Source organism: Porites lutea, chromosome 11 (assembly GCF_958299795.1).
Source record: "Porites lutea chromosome 11, jaPorLute2.1, whole genome shotgun sequence".
Lineage (NCBI taxonomy): Eukaryota > Metazoa > Cnidaria > Anthozoa > Scleractinia > Poritidae > Porites > Porites lutea.
Genome location: NC_133211.1, coordinates 23402588 through 23417458, shown reverse-complemented (window position 1 = coordinate 23417458; position 14871 = coordinate 23402588). Strand labels below are relative to the sequence as shown.

The following is a 14871-nucleotide window of genomic DNA, read 5'->3' as shown; positions in this document are numbered from 1 at the left end:
TGGGTCGGGATTACGGGATTGAAGAACATTATGGGATACACTCTGGACATACCAGGGGTGCTTACCATTTGACAGAAACGTTCGGAAATTCCTGATGGAAGGTAAGTGGTAAGGTCACTTTTCGGAAATTTCAACCTAAAATTGAGGAGTACGTTTTGAGGTAGTCCTTTCATTCCGGTTGGTACGAACCAAACGGAATGTTGCTCACCATTAACCAATTTCTCAGTTTCTTCTCGGTTCCAGACTCACGCTACACAAATCCGCCCTTTTTTTTGGATTCAAACCGTAACGGATGTGGCATTTCTATGGTAAACTGGTGAATCGCTTACCATTATGCTTTCGACACCCCAACCGGGATTTTTCTGTCAAATGGTAAGCACCCCAGGACTTAATTAAATTCGAGCTGAATTGTTCATAACCACAATTCGAGGTCTTCGAGGTTGATTCATTGCTCTCCAGGACGCATACGACAATCACGTATTGTTTTTTAACATCCGATTCTCAGATTCTTTAATACGTACTAAATCAAGCTGATTTCCGTCTCTCTGGAATTTCCTCTGTTTCCTGAAATAACATGACAGACAACACCACGAGTAACTGAATAAAATTTAGGTCATCTTACGTATTTTACTGAAAAATGCTTACTCGGTCGCCTTCATTCTCTCTTGCGCCCCGACAATTTTGCTAGAGCATCACCCGGGGATGGGGCGGGTACTTTAGGAATTTCTGGGTGGGGATGTGCCTCTGGGACCCTGGAACCCTTAACCTATACCAGAGCTAGTTCAGCTGAATTTTGCTACCCTATACTAGAGTAAACTCCTCACATCCCCCCTACTCTAGAGTAGCTGTTTCCCTAGTCTAGATAAAATCTTCAACCAACTGATCAGTTTCCTGAAAAATGATACCCTATTCTAGACCCAAACGCTCTCATTTATATACCCTATCCTAGAGTAAACTGCTTGAAAACCATACCCTTCAGAGCGGCACATACCTATATAGCCCATATGTGGTAGTGCCCCCCCCCCGGGTGCATCATTTATTACACTGAAATTGACTACCACATTTCTACCATAACCTAGTTATCTTAGTTGATCTTTCGTCCGTTCTTAAGCATTTAAAACAGCTTTTCAATGAGTTTATTTAATAAACCATATCTATAGAAACGGATCAGGGAAGCAAAAGTCTTTCCTGAGTTTCCTGGTAGAAATTTTCCTTACTCAGATTCGAATTCTTGATGTTTTAGATAATTTTTTCTTTAAACCATTGTTGAAACCAATTATTGTTTCAGTGACTGTGAGAGGTTGTCTTGTTTTTCGCAGTGTAACGGGTGATGATTCTATAAGCGACAGTACTACACTAGCTTCGCAGAAGCGAAACTAATAAAAATGCCCGAGGGGTCTCCTGGGAATTCTTGGTGGGGGTGTTCTGCCCGGTTCTCCAAATCCTGACCCTATTTCAAACCAAAAAATGTAATTTTCCACACCCGTTTTCAGACCAGACCTCTAAAATCCATACCCGTTTTCAGACCTGGCCTTTAGGCAGAAATTATGTTATCATAACTTAGATTAGAGCGCAAGCAAAAAATTCTTCTAATCCATTTTGAATTCGCATCAGTTTCTCTTTCTTTCTTATTCATTTGTACCCTGCGAGCAGAGGCCCTTCGATCTTCCTAGATAAGTCTAGGAAGATCGAAGGGCCTCTTCACGCAGGATAATTCATTTGCAATTAAAACCGTTACAATAAATACGTTCATACACTCCCGTAGTTCCCCCTACCATACCCGATTCCAGACCAAATTAAAATACCGTAAATCCTCTATTAAGCCCCCCGGGGGGCTTATTTTTTTCAAGCACTTTTGAGGGGGGGCTTAATAGAGAGGGGGGGGGGGGTTTAAAAGAGAGCCTGGGGCTTATTTAATTTAGCAAAACGCATCACCTGTAGCAAAAACACCGTGGTATGAGACAGAGTAGAATTACGCGTTGTACAATTAAAGTCACTGTCAAAAGTATTTATTTCACTTGTGGGAGCCTAAAAGTAACAAAAACAAAATTCTTATTCTTCAAAAATGTTCTCCACAGAGAACTAGGGCGCAAAGTTGAGAAAGTTAAGCATATGAAGTTGGAGGTCATGCGGCCAAAGACCAAAAACAATATGAACTTTCAGCCTGAATAAACCATGACTGATCAGTCCACGTTAATCGTTAATTTTTTTTGTGAAGAATAAGGATTGGGGGAGGGGGAGGGGGGGCTTATTAACTTTTTTCCTGTGAAAAGGGGGGGGGGGGCTTATTGGAGAGGGGGGGCTTATTTGAGAGGGGGGACTAAATAGAGGATTTACGGTAGGCAAAGTGTATAGACTTTTTCAGACCAAAACCGCGCAAAAACCCTACCCGATGGGGTGACATATACCTATATAGCTTATATAAGGGAGTACCCGCGGGTATAATTGCTTTCTTCATGTTTTTTGGGTTTCGTAACAAAAATCAAGTTAAATGAAAAGGTCGGCCAAGTTTACAATATTACATCAGAAACTCAAAGCAAATTCCTAGAAGACGTGTTAACTAATTGTTTGATATTTTTTGACGTCAAAACATCTACTTTTTCAACTACAAAAGGCGGAACGGCACGTACCACAATTGTCACTTGAAAGATGGCTCCAGCATGTCTCGATGCGTCAAAAATATTTCATATTATATATATATATATATATTTTTTTTTTGTTAGAAAAGGATAAACACATGTTTAGTTCGAATTGTTGTTCATTTAGACTTTATTGGTTCCGAGATGCTTTCAAGAACAATATTTCGAAATCAAGCCTGATTGAATTCTTTCGTTTTCAGTAATGGTGACTCAGTCACAAAAACCCATCCTTTGATCTGTATATTTAACCCAAATTAAATGTGCATGGTGTCAGGGATGGAATTTGCAACCGAGATTTTAGCGATATGGTGCATGAGATGATCCTGATAAGCAGTGGAGTGATTAATTGCGGTACAGTTTAATTGCTCATCAAGGTATTAAGCCAATTAACTCTGTTAATTATAAAGGACACTACTAAACATGCTTACCACCCTAATTTTCTTGTATAGCCCGTCAAAATTATACCTCTTCATGTACAAAACATACTATCAAAAGAACGTGTCCTTGATATCTCGGGTGATATCCCAACCAAGACCCTGTCAGGTTCACCCAGAGGCTGTACTAACCCTTGGTCTTTACCGATGGTTATAGTTCCGTGATCACAAGTTTATTTCTCAATTCAGAGGAGCCGCTCAATTAGCCGAGCACAGACAAAACTTTTTCTGAATCGTCTACAGTAATTTCGACCACAATCCCATTTTTGGGCGGTGATTGTCAGTCAATAATCATCCCTTATGATAATCACTGCATAAGTGAAATTTCTTCTCTATCCTGACAAAATCTCATGGTGTTGCTTAAAAATTTATTTTTTCAGATTTCAGAAAACTTTAGGCACTAATACCAGTTAATAATATTGAACCTCAACTAGGCGAACTCCTCAGTCATGTAAGTTGTAAACAATAACTTTTTTCTCTCCCACGCGAAGGAAATATCTAAAATTCAAAAATGATAATTCGCCATAAAAATTTACTTTAGACTATGGAAACAATAGAGCCATTTATACGAGGAAAAATAAGACGCGTCTTACATAAGACGCGTCTTAAATAAGACGCGAACTTTCTGTATAAACGGCACATTTCGTCTAAAATATAAAGACGCGGCTTAGCTAAGACGCGTCTTATTAGATAAGACATGTTCGTATAAATGGTACAGTTCGCGTCGTACGCGTCTTATTTTTCCTCGTATAAATGGCCCTAATATTTGCCACGAGTTTGCCTTGTCCTCAGCAACACAGGATATCAAACCCTTTTCAAGTTGAAACACGCTTTTTACCCAAGTAGGGAGGGCAAAGTACGATTTTACAATTTCTCTTGCCATGTCCTTGGCTTTCCTTTTATAAACATCCGTTTGCATCAGGACCATGGGTCGCCAAGTATTTTTCAAGTTGTGATCACCTAAGCCAAATAGTCTTGTCACCGATTGACAGATTTTGAGGTGGGTCAAAATGCCTCCTCTCCCCACCCTAAAAGCTTTCCTTTGCGGAAAGTTTTCGTCATCCGTAACGATTGTTTATTTACTCGGCTCTTGTTTCATGCGCGCAGTATCAAGGGAATTTGCAGGAACAATTCATAGATTACAGATGAGGCTTTGTCCGCGTGTTAAATAGTTGTACTTACCGTCGAACGCGCCATTTTATACTTTGACCGCCTTAACGAAGAATCTCAAGACACTCTGAGGGCATATTCCAGATTGTAACAACTGTTTTCGACTCTCACTTGAAGTCGATCGCGTGAAGCCATGAATTTCGCAACCAAGATCTTCATCGTTCTGACTGTCATCTGCTTGTCTGAATTTAGTCAAGCAAGACGAGGTAAGTTAGCTCAGATTGACTTCATTTCCTCTCCTAAAATCTTAGTTAAAAGAACTTAAATATTTTGTATTTACCACGTAGGAATTTCATTGATTTTTGCCTCCGGAATTTCGGTGGGTGAATGTAATGTTACGAATCTCTGGACTTTTTCCCTCTCTCGCGTTCAACCACAACAAATACCACAATTAGGCATGTTCGTTTTATTGAATCGCTCTATTCATTGAAAAACATATGTGTATGCTGTCAATAGATTTCATGAGACGTAATTGCTGTAAACTGTAACCTTTCGAAATGGCGCGCAATGGGTTTTTTTTGTGAACGTGATTTACATAATCATTAAATGAACAGCGGGCCTGAGACAAAAGGTTTGAAATTCGTGTATTGTTAGAGTTGATCTGGCATAAATATATTCATCCTTTTATTAAGCGAAAGACCTCAGTTATATGGGTTTTTGAATAACATCCAAAACACAAAAAAAATGAAAAGTAAAAGCTTATTTTTGTGTGTGTGTGTGTAGGAGGAAAGCATCGCAAGAATCCGGAAAAATCGAACACGTCAAAGCTGGATGTGCAGAATGCGGTCAATGGATCGGTAGCTATTGGGGCAGAGCATGTAAACTCAACAGTTAGTCCGTCGACCGGTCCTCGCCGTCCACAGAAGGTGAAAAGTAATGTGCTACGAAAAATGTCGCATAGGCGCCACATGGAGAAACGCTGTTGCAGAATCGGCTACCGTGCTGCAGAACGGAGGCTTTTTTGTAGAGTGGATCGACAGTACAGTTCAAAATACCGGAATATGATTCATTATGCCAGGCAAAGATTTCAATATACTGGTAAGCCGTCGCGTGGAATGCAACGCCTTATCCAGCAATTTGAACGGCACTGCCTCAAACCCCAGCTAAAGGGAGTGTTCTACAAGTGCTGTCTTGACGGAATCTACTCGGTTCTCCCGAAAGGCAGACAGTAAATTTTGATAATTTACTGTGGAAAAATGTGGACTAGTTCATGTAAATATGTTTTTTTTTTTTCAGTTAAGGTCATTTTTTATTCAGTTTAACTTTCTCTTTGGGCAAGATGCCTGGGCATGAATGTAGTGCCATTTAGCTAAATTTTTTGCGAAATAAATTTGTAGGGTGCTATTTGGTTTACGAGTATCGCATTTCAGGAATTTTAGAGAAGCACTGGTGTATATATATGTCTAGAAAGCCCTGTGCGTGCTTTGTGCCTTGGAGAAACACATGAACTTTGTCCTGTCTCTGTCGGAATGGTATTTATGTTGGGAAAGTGAATAGACAGATAATAATCTAAAAGTCAAAAACTGTTAGATCACAAAGCAATTTTCTTGGGATTTTTTCAATAGAAACTTTATTTTTCGACCTATTTGCCTTTTGTAGAGGTGTAAAAGGAAAAACAACATAATATTCATTTGTTCATATTGGCAGACGATAGTTTTGGAAGAGGAATATAATGTTTATGTGTTGAAATTTTATTTTATCTTTTTGATATGATCAGCTGTAAATCAATGGCTTAAGGTTGTAAATAAAGAATTTTTATCTTCTTTCAATGAATGTGGAATGTTACTATGTTTCGGCATGTCAAGTTATTTGGGTTATCACGCGGTCTCTTGACCATCGTACTCCCTAATTGCTATAACATTTAGAGTAGGTGAAAAGTTTCACGCTTGTCGAGTGTACTAGTATACTCTCATAACCCTCCTAATACCCTCAAAAAGGGGATGAAGGAATAACCCTCTAAATGTAGCGATCGGATCATAAGTTTTGTAAGCATGAATTGTTTGTCAACTACGTAATGAAGCTAGAAAACAGTGAACCTAAACGCTTTGGAACTGGTATTACTCACATGCAATACTATTCATTTAGAACCTTGAGCTATGTCAAGTTGCGGGCTCTTTTAATCTTTTAGTACGCCGACTTTTCTTCAGGCATCCTAGACTACGTTTAATTGAAAGGCAAGGGAGCAAAACCAGCCGTAGAAAGTATGATCCCTCTCCATTTCATTTACCCCTCTCTTGTATATCCTCGAAACTACAAACTTGTTAAGAGGACTGCTGAGAAAGTTTTTGGGAAACAAACCTTGGGTTAATTCAGTTTAGTTGCTCCTTACCGGCTGTTGTTACCGCCAAATCTGTTTCTTTAAATACAAGGCGGTGAAGAGCGCGGGTTTTGATACCGAGTAATAGCTTTCCAAGTCGTCGTGTAAGGTGTAATCAGGAGTAATTAATCCTAACTGCATTGCTTCATTTCTTGAAAATTTAACATAAAACTGAAAGAGGTTTTAGTTACTACCTCTTTTGAGTTACTTTAGTATCATGGATAACGGCGTAATCTGTAAACCAAGCACGTAGACTCTACTGTTTTCGATCGAAATGGGCACAGTTAATTTATTACACTTCAAATTGCACGCTTTTTCATATACACGAATAGATCGATTCAGGGAAAATAAAAGATAACCGGTTTTTAATATTTGCATAGTAAATCCCGGTATGCCTGCCCATATGTAGCAATATTTAATCCCTGTTGATTCATATTTGATTTGGACATGATTTCTTTAAAATTTAAACCTCGTATCTAAAATTTATTTAAATTTAAAAGAATTTCATTTAATCCTTTGGAAATTTCATTTAAACTTCTCACGGAAATCCATTTAATCTTCGATTAAATTATGGTTTAAACAGTTTGACATTTTCGTTTAATTCATTCTATCCATTTAAATTTAAACTTTGGAATTCCCATTTAAAATTGTCTGAAAAATGTCTTTTAAACTGCTGAATTCTAACTTAATCCTTTAAATCGAAACGTTAACAAATTTCTTTTAAACTTACCAATGTAAATTATATTTAAACTGCGAAAGTAAATTTCATTTAACCTTCCTGGGGCGAGCTCGGCCGGGATCACGTGCTCAAGTCACATGGCAAGGTCACATGTCGTATCCTCGGCTGCCATTTTTATCGGCAGTAGAAAGTGTGGACGCAGGAACGAAAGGAAGAGTGAGCGAATTACTAAGCAAAGCGTCAAGGCTTCTGTCTTCCAGCACCTCTCCTAATGCTTCTTCAAATTCCACTCGTCCAGCTGCGATACCGACTAGTTTTGAAAACTAGTTAGCTTTAATTTGTACCCTTATTCTTCTGGCCCGGGTTGCTCGAAGCATGGTTAGTGCTAACCAGCGTTAAATACCATGGAAACTATACATTTTGATACCTCTTAACCAACGGTTAGCGCTAACCAGGCTTCGAGCAACCGGCCCCTGATTGATATTCTTCGTTTTAAATAAGAAACTCTTCTTCAGTAATTGAGCCTTCCGAGAAAGAAATTACAAGCGAGTTTCGCACATGACTTCAACGTCCTCTGTTTTGTTGTCCGATCTTAAATTGCAAATTTTCGCACCTTCTTACCGTTATGGCCCCAGGCCGCCCGTTACGCATCTAACCGTCCCAGCCTATCGTAGTGAGCTATCCGAAATTCCCTAATCTTCTACAGAGACAGGTGGATGAACTTTCGCTCATGGACAGTTCACAGTCCCCTATTTTTCCGTAAGATCATCGAGATCGAGCGCTATGCGTTACGGGTTGCCATCTTGGATGAGTGCCAAAACTACTTAAGGGGCGGCGGACGGTTTGGGAGGAAGCGAGAAAAATAGAGGAACTGTAATAACACCACTGCAGCTCGCGTTCAGGAGGCATGACAGGAATTTTACGCCTTTTACCATTCGTTCATTAAGAGACTCCGCTGGCAATGAAAAACATGCAAGACACATTGAGCATCGATTTCGCGTGTTTACAAATATCTCCTTTCGAAACAGTGATTTTATACAGTTTCTGGAACATACCACAGATTACAACGGTCAAACCTCCCGATAAAAAGCCAAGCATTTCTGACAGGTACTCTTTCTTGCGTCGCCGTAGCGTTAAATTTCAATTCGTTTGGCAGAAACGGTGTTACAACATTCCCCTGGCAGAGTTGCTTCAAAAGCATGTTGACTTACGTGATTCATCCGCAAAATGCCAAAATTCCTTCGTGTGTTTGCGCGAGATGTGCCTTATGGTATCATGAAAGCGTACGTTTAATAGAAACGACGACTTGTCAAAGCCTTGTCAGTGTCGGCAACTTAAACTAAACCCGTTGTCAACGCCAATTAACATCTATTGTCTAATTACCAATCAAACTCCTGCGTTGCTGGTACAACGCGGTCCGTAAACGCGAGCTGCAGTGATGTTATTACAGTCCCTCTATTTTTCTCGCCTCCCTCCCCCTAGAGCTACATGTATAATCTCCGACGTCCGCCCCCTCGGTCATTTGAAAAGACATTTTTCAGACAATTTTAAATGGGAATTCCAAAGTTTAAATTTAAATGGATAGAATGAATTAAACGAAAATGTCAAACTGTTTAAACCATAATTTAATCAAAGATTAAATGGATTTCCGTGAGAAGTTTAAATGAAATTTCCAAAGGATTGAATGAAATTCTTTTAAATTTAAATAAATTTTAGATACGAGGTTTAAATTTTAAAGAAATCATGTCCAAATCAAATATGAATCAACAGGGATTAAATATTGCTACATATGGGCAGGCATATCCCGGAAAGACACAATAGGTATATCGGTGTGATGATTGCATGGGGGCCGTCGACATTCACTTTTCCAGATCCCTCGCTTAACGTCAACTGGACGTTAGATGGGAGAGGGTAAGGCAGTGGACGTTAGTGCGGGGTTTTTATGAACAAAAGTAAACTGATGCATTTTGATATAAAAATTTTAGGTGTGTGGAAAAGCGCTCGTGACACCATTCAAGAGAAAACAGGACCAATTAAAGAACTGAGTGTAAATGATGATCTTTTATTAAAACTCCGTCTACTAGCCGAAATTGTACATTTTATAAGTCTATACTAAAGCGATGCAAAGCAAAATTTCAAGTGAACGTCCAGTTGACGTGGGCGGCGGGGGAAAAGTGAATATGTCGACAGCCCCTTGAACGAATCGTGAATGAGTGAATGATAAATTCGTCTTGTGAAGCTTTAGGCTAACCTCCTTTTAGTTTCGAGGAAACAAGAACATGCAATCTAAATGGTACAAAGAAAAACCTGCATCTGTGTCCCCGTGTTTCGATTCGAACAAAAAGAGAATGAGGTATTCATGTTCGAACCTACAGCCTCAGCTCCCATCACACCGTTTGGTAGCCTGAGTAGAGCCTCCCCTACAGGCTAATGTGTAGGGCGCTTCGGCTGAACCAGCCCCCTTGAGCTCTAACGGAGCTCACGATACAAAACTTATGCATTCTTACTACGGTCCATGTGTTACATTTTTCAGACAGCGAAGTGAGGCGTGACTTGAATGTACTTTTGTCCCCCGGCCACTGCAATTTTTCCCGACTTCTGCTGAAGACCTTACCCGTAAAAGCTAGGTTTTTTCAAATAGTATTCAACATCTACACCCCCTGTAATTTGTTCTTTAGTTTACAAAGTTGAAACTGTTCATAAAGTGGTGAAACTGAACGAAAAAAAAATGTCGTAGGCCCCCGCCTCTCACCCAAACTGACACGGATGGCCTCTAGCATTTGTTGCTGTGCTCATCATGGAAAAGGGCCGGGCGCGCACTAAAAAGCTATCTTTTTTTTCTGCGCCGGTATGCATGACGTCGACAAAGAACATCATGAGCTTTGATTGGTAAGTTCAAGGTGGTTACGTGAGGTAGGTATATTCTTCGGGACTCATTCGATATTTCAGTCGTCATAAAACGAGAAATTGATCGGCATGAAAAACTGATTCAATTCAGAGAAGCAGTGATGGAGACTGAATCAGTTTAGCAGTCATAATGAGAGACTTTTTGAAGGTCTAAGGACACGTCACATTTCAAGGCACCATACATCTTTCCTTTTCTCCACTCCCCTTGTAACTAATTTAAATCAATTAATCATCGACTGACAAAGTGTCCTCAAGTATGTACTCAATTTTTGGTCACGATCCCCCGAGAACATAGGGCTGTTTTCTTCTACGGCCATGCATTTTAATTCTAAAAGTTGCATAAAATTTTAAGGAAACTTTCTATCAAGGTAGCCTGTTCCAGGCGTTCAGATAGTGGGGAGGGGTGCGAAGTGAAAAGGAGCGCGAAAAAATAAAAGCGAGGGAGGAGGAGAGTCCCCCTCTACTTTTCATCGCTTTCTTTACTCTGCACCGCTCTCCACTATCTGAACGCTTGGAACAGGCTATATCGAGGTGAATTCTGTAGGATTGAACTGATTTGTCCCTTGAAACGTAATGTCAATAATATTCAAAATAAATTCTAAATGGGGTAGGAATTGTTAATTACATTTAAGTGAGCCTGCAGAGCAATATACTTTTTTTCAGTAACGAAAACGCGACCCAGGGGTATATTGATTGAGGCCGCCATCATGAAAGGAATCATTTACTCGCCCCCAACTCTCTGTTAGTTTAAACGTCCAAATCACTCACAATGCAAAGTACGGCTGCTTTGCAGGCTACAGTTTGTTTTACCGTAAGAAATTTCAGTCTGCGGCCGGAACGCAGAAAATTTTTTATTTCTTAAATGATACTAACAGATGAAAAGTGTCACGTGACCTATTTTGCTTAATTATTAATTAAATAAAAAATCGAGTTAACCATTCCGGCCAGATTCATGCGAGGAACAATGATAAAAATACTGTATTTAATATCTCGACTGTGGTTATCTCGCCCAGTTTTAGTTTTCTCTTCTTTTCTGGATGGTTGACTTGTCCATAACTGATCACGTGATACAAAGATCTGGTTCTTAACGTAACAGGGAAATTTTCCGAGGTTTTCAAATTTTGGAAGCTGTTCTGGTAAATTTTCTCAAAGTAATGATCATTATAAGCCCGGCAAATTAGCCTCAGGCCATGCCTTTACATGCTTGAGTTCCTTTCTGCGGTCTCTTTTCTCTTATAGTTCTTATCTATAGCCCGGGATCTTGCGGATTAAGACCAGCAAGCAAAATATCCATCGACACTCCTCAGGAATGAAAAGAGCGCCTTTACCTCCCAGTATATAACGAAGTCCTCGGTATAACGAACGTTATCCTCACTAATAATAAAATATATGATAAACGAAACCTCGTTATAGCGAACAAATCTTGCCAGCTGCCTTGGCCCTTCGTTGATACCGAGGTCCAAGGTTCCACTAATAGCAAACTTAACTTAAGTATAAAAGTGATACATCCAAAAGCGAGCGGAGATATAGACATTATTTACTTAATTATGACTTCGTTATATAGAGGTTAAGGCGCTCTTTTCACTCCTGAACAGTGTCGATGTATATTTGCTACTGGTCTTAATCCGCAAGATCCCGGGATAGATACCAGAAAAGAGCCAAACTTGCCCCAAGGTTTCAAACGTTTGTAAAATTCCGAGCCTTTGCAATTGCGGAGCTTACATCTTCGTTAGTTTTCAACAAATCACTTTTCGTTTTGCATTCTGGATTCCGCAGTGGCCCGGATTCCAAGCAGGGCCTTCCAATTTCTTTGTCAGTGAAACTTGGATCGGGTATTCCAATCATTAAGGGATTCCGGATCCTTGGGCTTTATTCTGGATTCCAAAGCCCAGGATTCCGGATTCCACAGGCACAAATTTCCCGCATTCCCGAACCCGGATTGCATTAAATACATATGGAGACACTTTCGAAATTGGCAACTTTACTGATTGTATGCGCTCTTTTTTAGCTGTGTTGATGGATTTTCGCTAACTGACTGGTGTCTTTAACTTATGCTAAAAATACTCCAGTGTTAAAAATACTCTGAGGCCTGGCCAAATTCTTAACCTGAGCTGGATTCCGACATGGTTGACGCGCGGCAGTTTTAGCTTTCTAGTTCGTCCGAAGGGCGCACTGCAACGGCACAACTGTCAGTTTCTCGGCCAGGATTTGGGGACTCGCCCCATCCCCCTTCCCTGTCGGTATCATGAGGGCCATGAGATTAGATAGCTATTGTAGCATTATTAGTTTTTCTTTTTAATTCAGATTTGACCTTCAAGATCAGACAGTCTATTTAACTTTGGAAACAGATCATACCATCAGGTCAGTTAGATGTTTGGAAGGTATTACGAAAAGCAAAGTGCTATTTGAAAGACTTATAATTACTAAAAATACTCCTGTGTTAAAAATATGTTTATGTTAAAAATACTCGGAGGCCCGGCAAAATTCTTAACCTGAGCTGGATTCCGACATGGTTGATGCGCGGCAGTTTAGGCTTTCCAGTTCGTCCGAAGGGCGCACTGCAACGGCACAACTTTCAGTTTCTCCGCCAGCTTTAGAATATTTTAATAGTTAAAGCGCTTTATTAAATGTAATAAATTATTATTATTATTATTATCATAGAAGGAGTCGATAATCACCCAAAAATTGTCGACCGCCTAGATGTATATATGTAAGAGGGTCTCAATGTGTTTTACCGTCAGCAGTCAAAATTTAATCGGCCTAAAAATTAACGCGCCTAAACCGCCAAAAAAGGCTATTTTTTACCGTCAACCGTCAAAAAAGCAGGTTAGGATTAACCGTCAATTGCAGGAAGCTTGAAAGTATTTCAAATCTCACTATTTCAGCTGATTTTTACGGCATTCCGGCTCCTGAAGAATTTCTTAACTGGAAGCACTAGTTCCCATGCTCCCTAAATTAACACCATTTCTAGTTTTTTGGCCAATACTTCCTTCATCATCACGGTTATTAGAAAAAACCACGAATATACATGCTACTGTAAAATAATAAACGAAAGTTGCATGGTATGACGTGGTAAGGTGTGACTGCGAAAATTGGCTGCGGGGGTCTGTAACTGCTTAGAAAAATAAACTGAAAAACAACCTCCTTCCCAGGGTTCTCTCCTACCCGCTGTCACAGCGTTTTGGGCATCCCCATTCCCATATCCCTAGCGTTTTGGGCATCCCCTTCTCATATTACTGCAGCGTTTTGGGCATCCCCCGGTACCCTCCCGGGATGCCCAAATCGCTAGTGTTTTGGTCATCCCCTCCAAAAAAATGCTGGATTTCGCGGGAAAATCGAAAACGTTTTAGAGATGGCTTCCGCTAAATATAGAAATCTTTTCCAGTATCTTAAAAAGAAGGCTTATCCGGAAAGCTTTACAAAGCAAAAAAACGACTAAGCGAAATTTGCCAAAAAGTTCGAGTATGACTCAAAATTAGAGTCCTTGTTCTAGGTGGCCAAGGAGAAGGATGGCACAGCGCTTCGACGAATTGTTCACCGAGGAAGAGAAAGCGAGGGTCTTCGAAGAGTGCCACTCTGCTCCTTTTTCTGGACACGCCGGCCGCGATAATACTTTTGCACCCTGTGAAGGTTGTTCCCAAGGTGTGGTACTCGGTCGGAATTGATTTAATAGAAGCCCCTACCACATCTCGAAACGGCAACAGATTTCTTCTGTCCCGTAGGTGCAAGAGGCCTCTGTAGAAATTGTGTGACAGCCTTTTGTGTGTCAAGTAGCGCTGCGGGGTTAAGTTGTACAGGCCTCAAATGTCATGAATACTATGAATTCAACACCGCAAAACGCAGTTTTATTCATGTTTATCTTTTGATTCTTTTGTTTAGTATTCTTGTTTTTGGCTGTTTGGAAACAGACGATCGCAGCTGCCGGCGATTGCGGCATTTCTCGCTGGTAAACAGTTCTATTAGATAAAATTGAAGCTTTGCAAACAATGAAGCGTTGTACAGCGAAGTGATGTTATGCGATTGTAAATTTCAGTTTCGTCCCGTTTTGAGCCAACGTTTACTGCCTATGGGTTTTTTTTCTGCGCAATAAACCCGGCGAAAAGTGTCAGACGATATAATTCTAACATGCATCTACACTATTCAGCCGTAAATTCGTGATTGACAATCCCAACTTTTCCCCAGTCTGAAATAATTTAGGCAAAGTCGAAGCGATCAGCGTTTTTGGCATCCCCCACCGGGGATGCCCAAAACGCTAGGGATTTGGGTATGGGGATGCCCAAAACGCGGGGATGCCCAAAACGCTGTGACACCGCCCTTACTCAGTAGGGAGGGTAGGAGAGAACCCTGGGAACGAGGTTGACTGAAATAGGTACTGGATTACACAATGATTATTGGCCAGTGTAATAGCCTGTGAAAAGGCTCTCTGTTTTTCTCTCTTTTCCCTACTTCCCCGCTCGACCAAAGGCCTTTTCACAGGCTACCAGTGGAAATATTGTATACCTCAGTCTTTTTCACTTTGTTTGATCAGTCTTTGCAGTAGTCTTTTTAACTTTATTTCTTTTTCGACTGATCACGGTCTTGTTTGATCCAACGTTGGGCTACATTGATCGTTCACAGTTTTTTGCAGTGGTTCTTCAAGCAGTTAGTTCACATTTCTTTCAACCTGCTTAATTTTAGTCTGAAAATATTTCGAAAATTTATACTTAAGTGAAAGGCCAAGATAAC

The 14871-nt window shown here is 40.2% G+C and overlaps 1 protein-coding gene across 1 annotated transcript; it reads left to right on the top strand.

Moving 5' to 3' along the window:
• The first annotated feature begins 4135 nt into the window (after nt 1-4135).
• Nucleotides 4136-6012, top strand: LOC140952120 (uncharacterized). The gene is made up of 2 exons (XM_073401546.1): nt 4136-4449; nt 4967-6012. The coding sequence occupies exons 1-2, from the start codon at nt 4377-4379 to the stop codon at nt 5413-5415; spliced, it is 522 nt and encodes a 173-aa protein (XP_073257647.1). The 5' UTR covers nt 4136-4376; the 3' UTR covers nt 5416-6012.
• Nucleotides 6013-14871: the final 8859 nt, after the last annotated feature.

Coding starts and splice junctions, on each gene's coding strand:
- LOC140952120 (XM_073401546.1), top strand. CDS start 4,377: ATGAATTTCGCAACCAAGATCTTCATCGTTCTGACTGTCATCTGCTTG. Junction 4,450..4,966: donor ATTTAGTCAAGCAAGACGAG/GTAAGTTAGCTC, acceptor GTGTGTGTGTAG/GAGGAAAGCATCGCAAGAAT.